Source organism: Lissotriton vulgaris, chromosome 8 (assembly GCF_964263255.1).
Source record: "Lissotriton vulgaris chromosome 8, aLisVul1.2, whole genome shotgun sequence".
Lineage (NCBI taxonomy): Eukaryota > Metazoa > Chordata > Amphibia > Caudata > Salamandridae > Lissotriton > Lissotriton vulgaris.
In genome coordinates, this window is record NC_141696.1 from 1428797254 (window position 1) to 1428818556 (window position 21303).

The following is a 21303-nucleotide window of genomic DNA, read 5'->3' on the forward strand; positions in this document are numbered from 1 at the left end:
TCATCAAAAACTTTTAGCCCAGCAGTGTAGCAATTAACAAAGGCAATCTAAGCACTCACTCTTACAGTTCCAGTATTTAAGATGAATGAATAATTGCTTCGGCTAGACTTGCATTGAAGACTTCAAACATGACATGTTTGTTAGCCAGATATGCTCGCACATTAAAGGGAAATCGTATCTGTGTTACCATGAATCTTCCTAAACCATACAAGAAAAGATTAAAGGAATTGATGCAGGATGTAAAGGCTCTGTCAGAGCAAGGCATGTAGACTAATCTGAATGTGGCTGGTTCTTTGGCTAGGTTATCGGACTTCTTTCGGGTTCTGCTGAGAAATGTATGGATAAGACTACCTGGCCCCTGTCTAAGGAACATGACTGAGACTTAGGCTATGAAGTAGTGGATTTTTGGGTTCTTATTTGGGTAAGCCAAGGATTTGCCAGTCCATTAGGAGACAGAATGGGATGTACTAAATACTCTGTTCCCTACATCATCTGCATATGAACAAACTACATTATGTTTTTCTGCTAACATCATCATTTGTTCAGGGAGCTCTTCAGAAGTTGTGGGTCCACATTACCCCTGTCATTCTGATATCCCTGGCTTGGGTTAGGAGGCTGTGGTGCTCTGACCTGCTGCAAATCAGTTCAGAAACCCCTCACATCCACCCAGCAATAGAGATTCTGTTGTCCCAGAGATGAGTTGTTCTACTCTGACCTTCAGCTGCCAAGGCTCTTGGAAATTGCAGCTCTCTCATCATATGAACTTTCTTTATAGGTAATGGATATTTTGTTGGCAGCTCGATACCCTTCTATGAGAGTGGATGACTCTAGCAGATAGTATTTTCTTCAATCTATATAGTATTCTCAGTCCTTACATCAGATTCTGCCAGACCTTTAGGTCCTACAACTTATGGTTCTCTAGCAATGAAGGGTCTCAATATCAATGCCATTAAATCATACTTAGCTGCAAACTCTATTTGCATTCTTTATCCTGATCAAGCTTCTTTCCTCAACATGCATTTATGGCCTTTTAATTGACTATACATTGGGAAGGGGCATTAAAAAGCAATCTATCTACAATTGGTCTTCCATTATGGTTAATCACTTTATAAGCATGCTAGCAAACTGCCTCTGAAACGTTTCAGAGTGTACTATGTTAGTACACTCTGAAACAGCACTGACTTTGTTAAGAGCTATGACATTACAGAAGATATGCGAGGCAGCTACTTTGTCCCTTGAGCATTCTTTAACCAAACAATATTGGTTTGATTTGACTAAGAGAGAGAAGACCCAACTTCGAAGGACAGTTCTCCTATCCTTTACATTTGACTGCAGTATTTATATCCTCAACTCTCATGTGTGGATGTTACTTAGGAAAATTAGTGATTTATCTTCAAGAATGTTCTTTCTGATACATGTTTCATCTCTGTCTACCACCACCTGCACTCACACTACCTCCTATTTGGGCTTTCTTTTAATCTACTTCTTAGCTATATTTTAATCTTTGCCATCTAGGCTTCAATGAGAGCATCACATGTGGATGGAGCTGATGTCACTGGTATCATTGCATTCTATTATAATGGCGTCAAACTCACTGTTTTCGTGATGCTGCATGTTATGTCATTTGGCTAAAACTGGACCCAGCCAGACCATTGAAAATATTTTTCAGGTCCAGTCTGGTTGCGGAGGTAAGGTTCAAGCAATGTCCAGGAGCTGAATCATCCATGAGAAATAATGTTACAGAATATAAGTTCAGATTCTATGTTGATTATGGGACGGTAGAGTTTGGTCAAAGATATGGCCTCGTAACCATTCTCATTGTGAATCCGTATTTACTGAGTAACACAGAACAGTTTCATCTTCTTTTATAGAATGTAGAGCAGTAAAGTGTTCAGGGGCTGTGAATGAATCCTATGCCAGAATTTATTTGGGAAATGTGGATCACTTTGATATTTAATTTGAAACCAAGTTCGCCCAAAAAAAGAATTGCATGATAAAGGATGAAGGCGGTCTAAATATTATTTCATCAATACAGTAGACACGTTGAAAGACAGTAATTGGGTTCACTGAAGTGCCAAGTTCAGGTTTGGGGAGCAACATGTATCTCCCATCCTGGAAAAGAAAAGGGGACATCAAAGGAATTAATGGGAAGCACTTTGGTCTGGAAAAGGGTACCAAGATTCACAAATGTCAAAGCAGATTTTTTTAATGGGATCCTTAACTTAAAACGATTAGCAAGTAGCTGTTTTAGATATAACTTATCTAGCAGCAAATGCATTGTTCATCTCCGTCACCGGGGATGCTAACCTAGACAATCCCAGGGGCCATTATGACTAGGACGATTGGCCGCATTTGTCATCTCAGCCATTCCAAACCTTGATATACAACGCGGGCATGAGACGGCGTAAGTTTTAGTACCAACGTGGCGTTTAGCCTTAAGATCCCACCATGACCACACACCACCAGATGTGGAGCAACATTGACAAACAGCTCACACGACTTTTATTAAACGAGTTGGTTAATTAGTCGGGGCGCATCAACCCTTCGGGCACATTCTAAAGGATTCAGGAGGCCCTGACATGAGTGCGGTCTCATTGTAGCCCTGAATGTACAGATGATCTATTTAGAACAATTTTTACAGCGAGCCCAGTGAATTTCAATTTGAAACTAGCGCACATCATTTTTTAACTGAACAAGTTTCCCAATAGCCATTACACAGTAGCTGAAACCCTTACTGGCGAATCCCAATAACCCACACACATTAAGCTTCTATTTTTACTGGAGAAACACTCCATTAGTCACCTTAAACAAAACCGTCCTAAGCCTATGGTATTCTTGACAAATGTCTCTCAACTATATAGGGAATGGTTCCCTCCTTTTCTCTAACAACCGTTACCATCCCTCCTTGCACAGCCTTAAAATAGATGGAAGCAAATGTGCTGACCGCCGGGTACTGGTTTTGCCTGGACACTAGACATTTTAGGTGAGTCCGATGTTTTCAACACCATGATGTTTTCTGCAAATGACATTATTATCCGCAGGGGCATGCAGTCCACCTTTGCTCACTGGAGGATATTTTTTCACCATGGTTTTTATACTCTTTTAATGTGTTGGAATCATGAATTACACAATCAACTGCATAGTCCTAAATGATGTTTGAAGTCACTACAGTCATTTGTTTTTTAAACCCAGACCTGTTTTGTGTGCCTTGTGTCTTCTTATTCTAGGTAGATCCAGCTTAACACAGGTATTTTGACACATCAAGCACCTTCTTTTTGTGACACGTTTTGTAAACATTCCGGATACTTAGATAGATCCTTTAGTGTAGGCAGTTATCGCTCTTTGCTGTATGGTCCTGAAGAATCGCAAGTTATTAAGCACTTACGCGAGAAACATGTTGACTGTTAAATACACACACTAATAGGGAATATTATATTCCATTGAGTGTCAGTTATCTTCCTTTTTAATTAAGGCAGGAGACCCCCAGAATAAAATTGCATTCAGGTACTCCCAGCCTTATTTTAACTCACCATCACGTCTACACACTTCTGACCCCACAACCGCACTTCACCAAACTGCAGTTGGATAAAAGATCTCTGGTAAAGTGCCCCTCTTTGAGGTGAGCCCATTGGGTATTGCACCGCCGACCCGACGAGGAGCAGCCCATATGATGAAGCATGACACCTGAAAGGGTGTGTGAGGGTATTACATCCAACAAATGGAAGCCCCTCTGTAGATCTCAGTGAGACCCAGTGGCACCCAGACGCAGTGTGACTTTGTTGTAAATTGGATTCTTGTCTTTCTCTTTAGTGTAGTATGTCTTTCATATTGTTAGCAAAGGGTACCATGTTAGAACATTACCAATGTTCTAGGAATGTGTTCTTTCCTAGCTGTGATTCCAAATCTGGTCAGTTGGTGACTGGTCAGTGTTGTTGCCACTTGCTATTTCCTGTGCTACGAATAAACTACACAGATGCTTTATACTTTCTGTGTTCCTGAGATGTTATCATCTACAACATTTTGGCGAGAGCTTTGAGACTGACCAGTCAAGAGGAAGCAAGAAATTTGTAGTGGAAGAATTCATCTTGATGAAGAATTATCGGAAATAGAAAGTAGTGGCAAAAACGAAGGAAGGACCCATAGCTTGTAACAACGGTAGTATGTAATCTTAAAATCGTTGAGGAATGGAAATTAGTAAAGGCCGAGTGAATTTACCGTTTATCTCATGAGCCAAGCGTGAGCGCTGATTTGGAGTTTGTTCTGACGTCGCATTACAACTGACTCGTATCCTGCTGTGTTTACCCTTCAACACGCCGGCCATACCAATGCCGTTGCTATGCGCGTCACAGTGAACGAGCACCAGTTATCTTCAAGCGCATTAGAATCTGCTGAAAGAGATTGCATGATAGCTTCTCATTGGAAGATTCTTTGAAGTGACGCATTCACGTCAGTCACGTTAGCGGCCATCTTGTTGAAGTATCACGAAAGAAACATAAGCACATCGGAGCTCTGGTATTCGAGGAGTGAGGAACGTCACTTTACACGGTGATACGCTCACCTATATGCGATCGAAAAGAAGAGATTACATTTACAAAGAGGTACTTTTGTTTTTACAGAGATTCTTTTTGTTTGAAACCTATTTTGAGTGAAATGCTCATTTTTTACACAATTGCAAGAGGACACTAGTAAAAAACTCATATGGTTGGACATAAAAGTAAGCTATACTGTTTTAAACAAAGGAAAAGCGAAATAAGAGTGACATTACTGTTTGTGAAATTATAGTAGAGTGTAATTTACAAGTATTAGGATATACATTATAGTAGAGTGTAATTTACGAGTATTAAGATATACATTCACTAATATAATACTTGTTTTTTTCAAAATGACACAACAGGTAAATGTAGCTTTACCACCACAATTTTTAAGCGAACCGGGTAATCCTCTGATCTCATTGGAAGATTGGATTGTGATGTTCAATAATTATATTGAGGCAATTGATGGCGAAGAATTTTCAGCTAAAAGGAAAAAATCTTTACTCATGACAAGAATAGGGAAAGAGGGTCAGAGAGTATTTAAGTACCTTCCTCATGTGTTAGCTTCAGGGAGTCAGACTCCATTAGATGAATTCAAAGAAGCAGTACCTAGATTAGAAACTAGGTTTGCAAAATAAGAAAAGTTAGTGTTAAATAGGTACAAGTTTTACAAAAACAAACAAAGAGATGAGGAATCAATCGATGATTTTGTTGCTAGACTGAGGGAGTTATCAGTTAAATGCAACTTTGGGCAAATAAATGATGAATTGATATGAGATCAATTGATTGTTCAGTGCAACAATCGCAAAATCCAAGAGAGGTTATGGGCGGCGAAAAACCCCACGTTAAAAGTTGCTATAGATTTGGCAAAAGTAGTGGAAGAATCCGAAAAGTGTATGAGAGAGTTACAGAAAAGTGGGTTAGTTCAGAAAATAGGAGAGATTTCTGATAAAAAAGAATGTTTTGAGTGATGTTAGTGAAGATGAGAATGCTGCCATTGCCATAGTGAGGAAGAAAGGTTATACCCTACAAAAGAAAAACACTTTATATAAGAGTCAATACAAATGCTGTAGTAAGTGTGGTAGTTCTGCACACTCTTCAGATGCTAAATTCTGCTTTGCGAACAACAAAGAATGTTTGAAATGTGGAAAATTGGGGCATTTTGCAAAGATGTGCAAGTCGAAAGGCAAATCTAAGGTAGCCATAGTGGATGACGCTTCAGAATTAAAGAGGGAGTTCAATAAGTTATTGGTGGTGGAAGATTCAGAAGTTAGTTCATGTCAGGAGAGAAGGGAAAAGAGACCAAAGGCAGACTTTGTTGTTGATAAGAAAATCATTAGTTTAATGGTAGATTCTGGGTTAAAGTGGACTATTATCCCACAATCAATGTTGAAGGACGTGTGTGGTGGAAAGTCTCTGTTGCCTTGTGATATTTCTCCCACAGGTTTTCAAGGAGAAAGAATTGATCGTCTGGGATTCTTTGAGAGTGACATTTGCTTCAAAAACAGATCAATTGTTGGGAAAGTTTATGTGGCGGTCGATGGACCACCTATTCTGGGTTGGATCCACCAGTACGACCTCTATATTATAGTCAATCCAAGAGCAGATGAACAAGTGATGGTCATTGATGACCTAAATGTAAATGACATTTTATTGAGTGCTAAAAATGTGTTTAGAAATTAACTGGGTGAGTTAAAAGGGTTTGTGCACAAGATAATGTTGAAGGAGAATGCAATTCCCATACAGCATAAAGCAAGAAGGGTCGTCTGGGTCAAGGGTCCCAATAGCAGTGAGGGATGAAGTGAAAGAGGTCCTCGAAGAAATGCTAATCGAGCCGGTTGAAGCTTCAATGTGGATTTCTCCGGTCGTTATCTCTCAGAAGGCAGACAACAAGATGAGATTCTGTGTTGATCTCAGATCATTAAACAAGAGTGTGATAGCAGATGTATTCCCCTTGCCTAATATAGGTGAGCTTGTCTCAACTTTAAGAGGAGCGAAGTTCTTCAGTAAACTTGACCTAAAGATTGCATATCACCAGATTAAGTTGCACGATGATTCAAAACATTTGACTGCTTTTAAACGGGCGAAGGGACATTTCAATTTACAAGACTCCCATTTGGGCAAATTTCCACTGCCAGTGTCTTTCAAAGGCTTGTCACAGAAATTCTGAAAGGCATTGACAAAGTGTTATTTTTTCAGGATGACATACTGATTTTTGGGGACACTGTTAATGAGCATAACAATGTGTTGAGAGCTGTATTATCTAGAATAGATGTAGCAGGTTTAACGTTAAGGAAAGAGAAATGCTCATTTATGGCACAAGAGATAGAGGATTTAGGTTATTCCATTAGTGTGCTTGGTATCAAACCTAAAAGAAATGTGTTGTTGGCTATTGAATCGGCGCCCTGCCCAGAAGATAAGGACCAATTGAGGTCTTTGATGGGTCTGATCGAATTTTATGCAAAGTTTGTTAGAGATTTTTCATGTAAGACTGCTGTTTTGAGGAGTTTGCTTAAGAAAGGAGTTAGATTCATTTGGAGTGGTGAACATACCAAGTGTTTTAACAATATTAAAAAGGAGTTGTGTAATTCTAAAGTGTTAACACCGTTTGATATTAAACGTACTTCTACTTTGATGGTAGATGCAAGTAGCATTGGTCTGGGGGCAGTCTTATTACAGAGGCAAGGTAATGAAGACAAGACCATAGCTTTTGCATCTTGTCCTTTGAATTCATCTGAGCGGAATTATTCCGTAATAAAGAGAGAGGCGCTTGCTGCAGTTTGGGTTACACAATATTTCCGAACTTATTTATGGGATACTAAATTTGTTCTCAGGTCTGACCACAAACCCTTATTGAATGTGTTGGCTCCGGGTGGAGCGGGTAAGGGATCACCAAGGTTAGCGAGGCTAGCATCTAGATTGCAAGATTTTCAGTTTGAAATACAGGGGCATATTACCAACGAGTAGTGATATTTATCGCTAACTAGGCTTTGCAACAATTTTTTTAGCGCTAAGCATCGCCGGAAATTATCGATGAGATAACTTGCTATTAGCAACGTTTATCTCAGAAGTGATAAAAAATCCTCACGCTAACTGCTGAATGAGAGATTATCGCTGGAAAACCAATGATAATCTCTCGAAATTTGGTGTTAGCTTGATGATGAGGGCTCACAAACTTAGCCATGATATCCACCTTCCATAGGATATCATGGCTAAGTCAGGAAAACACCAGGTGTAAAAAAAGCAGCGCTAACCGCGATTAGCGCTGCTTTTTTTATCACTAACAGGGTTAGCGATATCCTTGATAATAGGAGAAATGTCACTTAACAACATTTCTCCTATTATTTTTCTCTGGAACGCCCCCTTTGCATCTCATTAGAGATGCAAGGGGAAGCGTAGAGAAAAAGGGTGCTAACATGCTAATTTGCGTGTTAGCACCCTGTTGCTTATAGGGAGATAATTTTATCTCTGCGTTTCTTTTAAATCCCTTGATAATATGCCCCACAGTTTGTGCAAGGATGGCGCAATGTTCAAGCTGATTGTTTATCAAGGCTTCCAGTAAAGGTAGATGGAGATGATAATGTTAGTGTTGATATTCAGGAGTCTGCATGAAGTCCAAAGCCAGTAAGCAAGGAAGGTCAGAGACTTAGAGTCGATCTTGGGTAGTCAGTTTTTATAGTTCCAATAGTCCAATTGTGACATTTGTTGTCGTACCACCATGGGCAGATCACCAAGTGACTCTTCTTCTAATCAGAAGGTACGAATTGGTAATATTCAGATTAGTCGACACAGAATTCATTTACTTTGTTGCTCTTCTTGGGATGAAGTAAGAAAAGAGTCCCCATGCTTTCACACAAAGAGGTAAAGAAAAAGGAACTATTTGCTTCGGAATGCGATGAAAAGTAAACTTTTAAAGCAACATTTGTAGAAATGTAGCAAGAGCTCTTCAACTATGAAATAATGCAACCCTGAGGAAAAAAGGCAATTTAATGCATTTAAAGTCAGCATTCCTTATTTGGCGAAAGAATCTCATAATTAAATTCAAGCTTAATGAAAGTAATAAGCATATCATATATTTAAAGAATTATAACCTTTGTCAACGATTATTGCATAGAAATGTTCAACTCTAAATATTTTTTTTTTTTTAATTTTTGTAAACCTTTATTGTGCATTAGTAAAAGAACAAATACGGGCCCACAACCAACAGGCCGGCCACAAATACGTTTGAAGCACCAAAGCAAGCAATACGGTGACACAGTAACACATCAGTACGATAAGCAAGCATTTAGAGTTATACTGTAGAGCATCATGATACCGTGTCCCAGGAATAATGAAGGTTTGTTTTACGTTTTTGTTGCAGCTATTAAAGTTCGACATTTTGGTTTTTTACAGAAATAATAGTCTAAGAAAGTGGAGTCCGTGCAAGCAAGAAGTGACAGTAGCAACAAGTTTACCACGCAATCAAATTACCCAATAGTCAAGGCCCTCCAGGCAGCATGGCAGCTCGAAATTTGTACGACAGGAGTTACACATCGAACATCATGCCAGTGTCCACCGCCACCCACCCCTTAGCTGTATCAGACACGGACCCAAGATAGAATAAAGAGGGAGAAACAATACAAAGAAAAAATCAAGGCACCATAGAAACTGAAATCAAGGAACGAAAATCCCATCCCCCAACCCCCCACCCTACACGCATGCAGAGGCTACGGCCTACCCCCCCCCAGCAGTGTGTTTGTCGCCCAATAAACCCGAAATATAGGACAAGGAAGAAAGAAGAGAAAAGAAAAAGGAATAATTATAACATCTGAAATATAGAGAGTAAGAAAAGAGTATTCTAATCTACAACTCTCATAAAAGAAAAATAGGCCGAGAGGAGGGCCAGTTACACATACTCCCGGTCATCACCGGCCCCATAAACATCCTCCACCCCAATATCATCAGCACGATATAAATAGCAAACAATATGGCAAATGGGGAGAGTCACTTCTAAATGTCCAGACAAATCAGACAGAAATCAGCCCCAACCTAGTCCCCGCCCGCCGGTGTGTCAATTCCACTAAAGAAACCGCCTAGCCCTGGCCCGATCGTGGATGTCCCCCCATACCCACCCTCCATGGAAAGCCAATACCTTCTGAGACAAAGAAACAAAATGGCCGCAATGAGAGAGGGGGAGGTACATGAGCACAAAATGGACGTCGCCAGCCTCCAAGAAGTTCGTTGTCCTCGATTAAGAGTCCCTCCGATACATCCAGATGGCAAAAGTTCCACAACAGGGAGAGCGAAATCCCCAAAGAGAGAGCAAGCGAGGGGGCGAGAGACCATGTATCCAGTGCCCAAAACAGTGGCGATGTTGAGTGAGGTAGAGATTCAGTCTCGGAACGAGAGGGAAACAAAGTAGCACCAACAGGACTGATGGGTGGCCGTGAGTCGCTACAAGTACCGGCAATAACAGTACTAAGTTCGCTATGGGCACTCGGAGACATTGTATCCCAGTCAGCCAGCTGCAAGGGCAAATCCAAACATTGTCGGGAACAGACCCTCCGCTCCCGCCCCAGATCGAGCACAATTGCATCAAGCTTCTCACCCAGTGTACGATAGTCATGTTCCAGCGCTGATCGTAGTTCACCCAGAGCAGCTAAAACACCTCCATAAGACCACGCAGGCTGCGGTCCCTTTGGTTCCAAATCATGGGAGGATGCATGTGATTTAGCCCCCAGCTTGGACGTGGGATCGCAGTTCCAAGGCGAGGGTGGGCAATCATCCCCACCTTGCAGGTGAGCAGGCATCGCCATCTTGTCGACGATCCAGTGCTAGAGCTGGGGGGGAGGGGTTGCGAGGCACGACTGATTTTCAATACAATCCCTCGGTGCCTCCAGGGTCAACTCTCGGACAGCGGTTCTTGCAGGGAGCCGCATCGACTTAGTTGATAAGCGAGGGCGGAGGGGGGGCTCGCCGATGCCAGGCAAGAGCAGCGATGGGGTCCAAACAATACTCCGTCAGCGCCAAACAAAGGAGTCTCGCACACAACACGTCTCCGCCTCGCACTCGCGCTACAATTTCAATGTGCAATGAGACCCTGGCAGCCTGTGCAGGTCATTCTGTGTCCCGGGCAGAGGCAGCGCTTCCCCAACTATGGCCCCCAAGCGAGCAGCCCGGCCGTCACGGAGCCCGCGAGGTCTGGTGGCGCGCAGCGATGTGAGCGGGGGTCCAGGGCTGCGAGGCAATCTTCAGATATCTTCGGTCACCGGGCGGGCGGAGGACTCGGAGGAACGCTGGCAGCACATCTTCCCGCACGTCCCGCCGTTGATTCACCTCAGGATATTGAGCAGGATTCCGGTGCGGGACTCAAGGGCCGGCGGAGCCGAGAGCCTACACGTCCGCTACGGTCGCCATCTTGGCTCCTCCAGCAACTCTAAATTTTTGAAAGTGCTTACACATAAAACATAGTCAAACGCTAACATATAATTTTTGTTTTAAGATATCTAAGACTGTTATAGTATGAAGTATTTATACTGAAAGTTTCAATAATATAAAACTTTACATAAACAAGTCGCACAGTGTCTGCGTTTCAAATGTTAGTTTACAATAGAGAAGTCAAAGATGTTAGGTTTCAATGTTAACCCTTTCAACGCTGATGACGGAACCGCTCCGTCATCAGCTGCGGTGGTGCTGTGCTGATGACGGAGCGGTTCCGTCATGGTCCGCCCGCCGCTCATGCGCGGCGCGAATTCCGCGCCTGCGCTGAGCGTTCTATTGAGCGGGCGTGGCCATGACGGAACCGCTCCGTCACAAGCTCAGCGCAACCGCGGCTGGTGACGGAGCGGTTCTGTCAGCAGCATGCGGCCGCCGCGCGCCCGCCCCGCCCACTTAGAACTGCGGCAGGATAGCCGCCGCAGCGATGTGGTTAATTGTTGCACAGTTGTGTGTGAGACCCATTTACAATAATAATTATGTTGGTTAATTTCCAATATAGCAAACATTTTCATCAATACTCTTTATTATGATTTTGTTAAAATAGAGTAATTAATTCATTAGCATGTCGAACGTATTGAATCTAAAACTCTTTGGTTTCTACAAATCCCCAAGCACACTTTTAAGGTGCTGTTACTTCAGTTTTTATGTAATTTTTCTAGACGTGTGCAAAGTGCACTTTCATTTTTGTTTGTCAAAATCAGTTTTTATGTTGTGTGAAGATTATACAGCTTAATAGCTGTAACGTGTGTAAGACTAGAGAGAGAGGAAATCGTATCCAGCATGACATTATCTCTCCCCAGCAATCAACGGCATGTCCAAGCCCCTTGTACAGTACATGTGTAGACATTCTAAATAGTGGGGACGGCCATAGGGACAATCTGCCAATGTTTGGCAGATTTCCCTAATAGGTCACACTAACAACCCCACGGTCTCTGCCACAGTTTTGGGCCATCTGGTGTCTTAAATAGTTGAAGATCAGAATGAGAGGCATTTTAACACATAAGACAGTGTAAATGGTTGTTTGTGACTTGAACTTTAAAAGAATGCCTAGTTTTTGTCTCGAAAAGTAGCACCATTGATTTGATAGCTCTAAAGCAAATCAGGGAATACAATAGTGTCACCCAAAGTAAAATAGCAATACAATATAAACACAGGGCATAACTCAAAAAATTGTCAAAGCAGAATGCAAAACAAGACCCAGAGGACAATACAATGATAACAAAATGCAGTAATGCAGTACAAAGCACAAAATAAAAATAATACAACACTAAACGCTGAAATAAAATATAACACAGTTGAAGCATTATTTTTGTCGACAAATCTACTTTCATAACACAGTGGGAAAAGTGATTAGCGCCAAGCACCACCTTACGACCCACAAAGTATATGTAGTGCAATACAAAAATGTTTAGTGATCTGTTACGTAGTTTTGTTTTGTTTGCAGATGTTTCTAGAACTGATAAATACAAGCATTCTGTGTTTAATAATGAGCAGTGTAATTGCACAGAGATGGTAAAAATTACATAATGTAACATGTATGTATATTTTTCTTTTTTCAGATTTGCATAAATGTTTAGTGAAACCAAAGGAGAGAAAGGACTGTGGCTTCCCAACCATCAGCTCACAGGAGTGTCATAAAAGAGGATGCTGCTTCGATTCAAGTATCCCTGAAGTTCCATTCTGTTTCTATCACCAAAAATAATATGGTAATGTATCATTTGTTTGGCATCAGTTTAATGGACTAGTTTTCAGTTTGTCACGCCTTCAATGTTGTGTAAGCTAGTTTTAACTCAATTCAGCACAGGAGCAACAGTTGTAGTATTGTGTTGCTTTAAAGGCAGTGTGAAGCACAGTTTTATTAAGTAATTCCCCGTTGCAAACACGTGGTCTAGCTCATTAATTTTGTGCCCATGAGATGGAACTTCGCAGCAGTCTCTTATTCACTGCATTTTGTTCTGTAAATATTTTACATTGATCAGGAAGAAATACCTAGTTCCAGTACTCAAAAGGTGGGGAGTCAGACAATGCAGACCAGCATTATTAAGAATGCAAAACTTGGAAGATGATTTTATTATGTTTGCAATATCGCTGTTTTTAAAAAACATGTTAAGATATCGCGCATCAATGAATTAACTGTAGCTCCTTTTACCTGTATATGACTGTATTTATATGTTTGCAATATCCAGCATCTATAAATTGACTGAAGCCCCTGTTTAACTCCTAATGATTGTATTTATTCGTTGATTATGTATTTGTGCTTTTATGGATTCTTAATTATGAATTCGAATAAAGCTATTTTTGATTTGATTTGATTTAAGTAATGGTACTATTGCTCTCCGCTCCTGCACTGGCACGCTTTAGGTTGCCACAGGCCATTGTATTCTCCCGTCCACAGTACAGGAAGGGTATGTGTGTGATGTGTAGCATAGATTTTTCTTAGACGTAGTTTAGCACCTTTCCCACTCTGTATGAGTGATGTACAGTACGTCACAAATGCAAAGTTGGAAATGTTTTGAGGAAAGAAAACTTCTCAGAATGTATGTCTGACTCAAGGATGCTTTCAGTTGCAGTACAAAGTGTTATCTACCTTTTTCGAGGCTGTTGCCCCCTGACCCTGCCAGGTCCTGAGTTCGAGACTCTGAACCCTGGCGGTCCAGTGGGGAGCGTCTCTGCTGCTACTCTCTTCCTCTGTTTTCTGCTTTCTGACTTTTGCTCCCTGCACTTTTTTCCTCCTCCCTTTTCTATCTATGTTTTTCTCCACTTTTTGATGTTTTTCATTTTCTCTTCTTTCTACTCTGTTGTGCCTTTTTTCCCTTCTGTGCTCTTGACGTTGCTCGTCCCCTGCGGCCCGCCCCACCCCTTCCGCGCCGTTTTCCCACCTCCTATCGGTCAAGCCCTCCCTAACACTACTTAATGCAGCCACTGCACGTGGGATACAGTTTGGCTTTCCATAAGAACTGATGGAGTATGACAGTAGGTCTTGTTTTTAAATTGAACAAACACACGGCAGTGATTAAAATTGATGGTTGTGCCAGTGATTGTTTAGCTCGTTTTTAGTTTGTGAAAGCAAAAAGAGTGGACATGTTTTGCTTTGACGGTAGGGGGTCAGAATTGGTGTGCACACAAATACTATTCGTGGTGCGTATTTTACCTTTTCACACTTTCAATTCATTTGTGCACATTTTTTTCACATTTTCTTTTTGGTTGTGGAAGCTGCCAATGATGAAAATCGGAGCACTTACTTACTTATCTGCCCTAAATACCCCCCCAATCTTCTTTTAGTTAATGTAAATACCAGGGACATGGTGGGTGGTAGATCATCTAAGACAATCACTGAGCTCAATAGCTTTTTAGACAGAACGAGTGAAGGGAATAGCTTAGTCAAAGTAGGAGATTTTAATGCTACATTTGAGCCCCTGAACTCTCAGGACAGCAACCTTAGCGCAGACGAAAATGCTCTGTGGGGTATCCCCAAGTGGAGATACCACCAATTAAAAAGTGGACCGAGGCAGCGCTCCAACTCAAAGTGCTCAGCTTAGAAAGGAGAGTTAGGGCAGTGAACGGCCGCACACCCTCTGCCCGCTTAGGATCCCACACATACAATAATGGCTTGAGAAGTAGTCGTATCGACAACATCTTTATTAATACAGAGAACTGGTCATATTTATTGGATATGGAAGTTTGTGCAAGGAACGAAAGCAACCATAATTCAGTACTGTTAAAACTCAAGGTAACAGGCCATGTAATACCTCTGCCCATTGTCGAGACAGCAGGCGCCATACTAAGTAATGACAAGAGGAGGGTCAAGTGGTCTCGGATTGTTGAGAATGAAAGCTCCCTTGGTAAAATGAAACAAGAGGTGTTGAGTACATTAGATAGACTTCAAAAATGTAATAAAAAAGGAGAAATCATTCTTAATATCATACGACTCCACAAGACCATGTTCGAAAATATTAGGCACTTCTTTGTCAAACCCCTCAAAACACCAAAGAGACCTTTACCAAAGCTCGACCATTGGGATAATAAGGCCGGCAAGGAAGCATACAAGCAGCTCTCTCGGGTAATCAAAAACAAAGATGTAGACAAGATTAGAACAGCAGGTAAAGAGCATAAATCTACGCAAACTTTACAAAAAAGGAATAGGATGGACAACGGTGGAGGGAACTTTTACAAGCCAGCAAAATGAAAAATATGCAATCATTTTGGCAGTTGGTAAATTGGCATAATGGAGGTCAAGACTATATTCCCACAAATCATATTGCGCCCGACCAGTGGGTATCCTTCTTCGAGAACCAATTTGCAGTTGGAGAGAATCCACCCCCCTTTTTAGTTCCAAGCACAGATGTAACAGTATCATTCTCTATTAGCGAAGTGGAAAACACCCTGAACTCAGTACCAAAGGGCAGGGCTCCTGGCCCTGATTGTATTCTGGCCGACCTATTCTTATCTGACAAGGATACTTGGCTCCAACATATCTTAATCCTTGCCAATGCGATAGCTAGAGGAACTTCCATTCCCGACTCCTGGCGAGGAGCTCAAATTTTACCTGTTTACAAGAAAGGGGACTGCTCAAGTCCAAGTAACTTTAGGCCAATCAGCCTAATCAATTCCACACAAAGGTTTAGGGCTAGATTGGTCCTGAACAGAATTCAGACATGGATGGCAGAGAATAATATACCATCCCCTATTCAAGCAGGTTTTGGGGCCCTCGTAAGTACAATCGACCAAGTCTTTTATTTTGTTCTAAGTTACTGGTGTGTTGTACTACTAGCGGGCAGAACTATTTATGCCGCCTTTTTAGCTCTCAAAGCAGCATTCAATACAGTCCGAGAAACAAGCTCTGGGCTGTATTGAAAGACCTAGGGTTACCCCTGAGCTTTTACAGTTTGTAGTCAAACTGCACGAATCCAACTATGCGCAGGTTCACTGGGGATCACAAGGAAGTACCACCACCAAATTCCCAATTCCTAAAGGGTTTGCAACAAGGGTGCGTTTTGGCCCCCAGTGTGTTGTTACTGTTCATAAACGGCGTGGTTAATTACTTCTCAGAATTTTCCACCGACACACCTCTGTTGCAGACAAAAAGGTCCCAATACTTATGTTCGCTGCTGATACCCTAATTCTATCTAAAACACTCACCTTAGACATATGTTCCAGAGAAAAGCAGAAGGCACCAAATGGTTAAAGTAAGAAAATGCCAAAATGTTGCTACATGTAGCATTTTCAGAATTGCAATATGGGGGTACCATCTCTTCCCATTTGGAAACTTTACCTATAAGATGTAATAAGGCAAAAGTATTTCACTACCAGGACATTTAAAACTTAAAAGCACATTGCCTACTTTTTAATACACTGAACCAGCCTGTGGGCTGTCCAGGGCTTACCTTAGGGGTGACCATACGTAATAAAAAGGAAGGTTTGGGCCTGGCACGTAGGTTCTCCTGGCAGGTTGATATCTCAATTTAAAACTGCACACACCGCTCTGCAGTGGCAGGCCTGAGACAGATTTAAAGGCTACTTTAAAAGTTTAAAGGCGACTTAAGTGGGTGGAACAATCTGTGCTGCTGGCCCACTGGTACCATTTCATTTACAGGACATGGGGACATGTAGTGCACTTCACAAGGGACTTATAAGTAAATCCAACATGTCAATTGTGGATAAACCAATGTTATCATTTTTTAAGTAAAAATTATATGCGCTTTAGCACTGGTTAACAGTGGTAAAGTGTCCAGATTCTTTAAAGCCAGCAAAAACAGTTAAAACAGGTCAGAAGGTAAAACGCAAGGGGAAACCAAGCCAACGATTCCGTGTCTAACTGGGACAGGGAACTAAAGGGCAGACAGGGAACAATGCAGGTACAGAATTTAAAATTCTACCACCATACATGGCTCTTCCTGTCCCTTAGCTGCCCCAGGAATGATTTACAGTGGCAGAGACCTTTTAAAACTTTGCAAGTACTGCACTTTGCAACACTTGCAAGCTTGCAAGTCACCTATATTTACAACTTCACACACACGAATTTACCAACTAACTAGGAAGAATTCTTAGTTCGAAACAGTCCCACCTAGCTGGGCCAGGAGGGTGTGTCTCATTCATTGTAAGGTTGATATTCTGTGAGAGGGCGGTGGATAGTCACCATGACCAAATACACACCCAGGTCAGAATTCTAGGCAGAAAAAGCTGTTGGTTGAGGCAAAGATTATGGGCCAGATGCATCAAAGGGTTTTGCCCATTCTGTGTCTATGGGAAAATGTGTTGATGCATATGGCCCTATATGTGCTATCCTGCCATGGAGCTTGAGCTGACACTCAGTTATGCCTCTGGATAGAAGGCCTGGAGCTATCAGATCGAAGGCAGTGAAGTATGTTAAAGTTCCCATAAGATCAACAGGTAAACCATGATCATACTCTTATTGAGGGGAGTTTTTATTTATATACCCAGGCCAAGGCCAAGTGTCAGAGGACCAGGGACAGCAAATGCAGGAAAAATCAAAGCAAGTTAGGGGGCCTGAGACAGGTTTGATATCTGGCACATCAAAGTAGTCTCCAGTTTCATGCTACTGGTGTCAAAGATGTTGCTAGTGTGTGTATATTAATTGTTGGTGACAAAGACCTGCTTGGGTTGAAAGGCGTTGCCAAAATAAAATATCGCTGAGTGCTGTTCTGTGCCCTTCTGTACTGTGAGGCACTACTTTTGACAGATTTACTACGGGACCCGTACCGGTTGGACTGCACCTGCAGTGATTGGTGGATGCGGCCAGGTTCTCTTACAGGAAACTCTTCATGAATATATTTAGATATTTGTACACATATATACAATAGCCAGTAGGTATATATAGTTAGGATTGGCTACATAGGAAATCCCCAACATTCTATTGGGAATAACTTTGGCCCTGGTTGATGAATCTTCGCAAATTTCTCAAAGAAGATGGCTCGCTCCGCTCCGCTCCTTCCCTGAAAATTTGGGGGGGATTCGTCAAGTGGGGGCTGAGAAAAAAGGGGGGTCCCAAAACGTGTTTTCCCCATGTTAATTTCCATAGGACCTTTAGACTCGGCTACAGCCCGAACGGCTGAATGGAATTATTTGAAATTTGGTAAAATGGAAGAGACTGGTTCGCAGATTACGCTTTTCTTTAAATGGTGTAAATCCGTCCAGTATTTGCTGAGAAAAATGCATTTAAATCCAATTATATATCTATAAGCGCGCACGCGTGCGCGCACTGTCCCCGCCTGCCTGAAATTGGGCCGCCGCGCTGCCCGCGGTGACCCGGAAGTGCTGCGTGGCCGGCTGGAAATGTCCGCCCCCACCGCAAGGGGGAAGAAGGATGATGGCGGCTGACTCTGCAGGGCTCCCGTGATGGGAGGGAGCCCTCCCATTCGCAAGAGAAGCGGCTAAGTGCCCACCTCGTTTTTGTCTCCGCCTGCCTGCCTAAAATCGGGCCGCTGCGCTGCCCGCAGCGACCCGGAAGTGCTGGAGCCGGCCGGCCAATCCCAGCGCGGCCGGCCGGGAATACCCGCCCCCCGCCGCGAGGGGAGAAGAAAGAAGACGGAGGCCTGGTTGATTGTGCAGGAGGCTGTCCGTGGGGTGGGGAGCACCTAGGCACCCGCTATGTACACCGTCTGCCGAGAGAGATCCAGCCAGGTGAGCTTCGGTCTATAGCACAGAGCGAGCCAGCAGCGGCGAAGTCCGAGCACTTCCTGGCACAGCAGCAGCTGCAGAGCGACGCATTCGCCTCCCAGACTGGAACTGCCGAGCCGCTGCCCGGAGCATGCCGCGCACACTCCCCCTCCCCTGCACAGAGCACACCAAGACAGACCGCGAACACTCAGCCAGGTAACAAACAGCACACGCCACCGGGGAGAGGCAGCTTGTGGAAATAAATCATGACCGCAGGACTGGAACCGCGCTAGGACACAAACAAGGCCTGTTTCTGTTCGCATCTTCACAACAGCACCTGTGCCAGTTGCAGTAAGTGCTGATGAACACAGCATTTCCAAACGTGCGTTGTTCACCCAACCTTCAACATGACGCGTCGCCCTTCCTGACAGTAACTACTCACACTTTCTTTATGTACATACCTTCCCAGTCTTCAAAACGCATGCATTAAATTACTGTAGGTCTCGTTTTAATAAGTTTTACCCATGGTTGCTCCCTTTTTTAACCACCTATGACACGCTACTGACTTGCTCAACTCTACAATTATTTTACCTCCACTGCTTCTTCTGCCAGCACAATAACATAGATACTTCCTTCTCAATCCGTTTAAGAAAAAGATCTTCGATAAGTCACTCACGCTTTTGATTATTGTTTGGATATTATTAATTAAATGGTTTATTTAAGCATGGACTAGTATCTTAACCACTCATAAGCCATGACTTATGTATACAAAAAAATCGGAAAGGTAACTTATTTCATGCCTTTTGAACATGGCACTATAATAAGCATTACATAATTTTACCTTAAGGATTAAGATATTTCCCCCCTAATAACGCGAATCAATGTGAAATCCATGCCACAGGGTTGATTTTCTGTTATAAAGCTGGGGGAGCCTTGAGACCAACCACGGACCTCTCTCATCCCAGACAGCTGCCTGAAAACAGCCGAAATGTTGTGATTGCTAGTTTAGATGGAAGAAATCACAAAAGCGCAAAACGCCTCTGCTACTACCCACAGGTAGTCTGTCACTTCAAGGAGCACCCTCCCTTTACAGATCAATAAACAAGTTCACATTCCTCCCAAAGGTTATACACTATATATAGTTAGGAATTAGCCTTTAAAAAACCAATGATAAAATATATATATATATATATATATATATATATATATATATATATATATATATATATATATATCCACTGAAAAAACCAAAGGTTATACACTATATATAGTTAGGAATTAGCCTTTAAAAAACCAATGATAAAAATAAATATATATATATATATATATATATATATATATATATATATATATATATATATATATATATATATATATATATATATATTAGCATTTAAAAAACCAATGAAATTCACTGAAAAAACCAAAGGTTATACACTATATATAGTTAGGAATTAGCCTTTAAAAAACCAATGAAATTCACTAAAAAAACCATAGGTTTTAGGCCTTATATAGTTAGGAATTAACATATAAAAAACCATTGAAATTCCTCCTATATAGTTAGCTGGACATTTTATTGACATAAAACCCAATGAAATTCCATATATAGTTAGTTGCAATAACTATATATCGCGCACCCGCAATCCACTGCTCATGATGTCACATATTACATCATTCATGACATGGTCAGTGACATCACTGATGACATCACTGATGACATCTCAAATGACATCACTGATGACATAACTGATGACATCTCAAATGACATCACTGATGACATCATGACACACCAATACCAGTTACTACATACGCACTCACTGATTCCTATGTCTACGCACACATTCACTCATTCACCCATACAATCACTCGTACATACAGTCACTCATTATTACAACACTGTCATATGCACTCATACACCTATGCAGACACTCACACACTGCCACTCATCCATGGAGTTACTCACACACCTAGTCAGTCCTGTAAAGAATCAATCACACTTCGATTTCCTCATCTATACAGTTAAACACAGAACACCTTACTTTTTGAAACATATACTAACACATAATTACTCTCTTATACAATTACTGATACAAGTACACATTGATCTGCACAGAGTCACTCGCCTCCCAGCCAGTTACACACACACTCAGTCTTCCATACAAATACTTGGGCAACCAATCAATAAGCTATATAGCCACTCATATAGCTACTGATCAACACATGCAGCAGCTTGCACAACAACAGACATATTGATGCACACTTTCAGACAGTTTAGTCATTAACCCATGCATTCAGTAAGACACATTCATTCACTCGCTCAGTCAGTCACGCACCTGCTAAATCCTTCATCCAGTCACTTATACGTCCACTCATTCTTCAATATGTAAAACATATTTAAACTTTACAGAAACACACAGTCACTGGATGATGTCATCAGTGATGTCATCAGTGATGTCACTGACCATGTCATGAATGATGTAATATGTGACATCATGAACAGTGGATTGCGGGTGCGCGATATATAGTTATTGCAACTAACTATATATGGAATTTCATTGGGTTTTATGTCAATAAAATGTCCTGCTAACTATATAGGAGGAATTTCAATGGTTTTTTATATGTTAATTCCTAACTATATAAGGCCTAAAACCTATGGTTTTTTTAGTGAATATATATA

General features: G+C 41.8%; 1 protein-coding gene across 4 annotated transcripts in view; it reads left to right on the forward strand.

The window, feature by feature from the left end:
* The window catches only part of LOC147698871 (uncharacterized), a 100957-nt gene that overhangs the window by 61731 nt on the left and 17923 nt on the right, over positions 1-21303 (forward strand). For all 4 annotated transcript variants that reach the window (XM_086935483.1, XM_086935485.1, XM_086935484.1 and 1 more), the window contains exon 6: positions 12569-12715. In XM_086935483.1, coding sequence (XP_086791609.1) covers positions 12569-12711 — 143 coding nt within the window. In that variant the 3' untranslated portion in view covers positions 12712-12715. The remainder of the gene's footprint in view (positions 1-12568; positions 12716-21303) is intronic.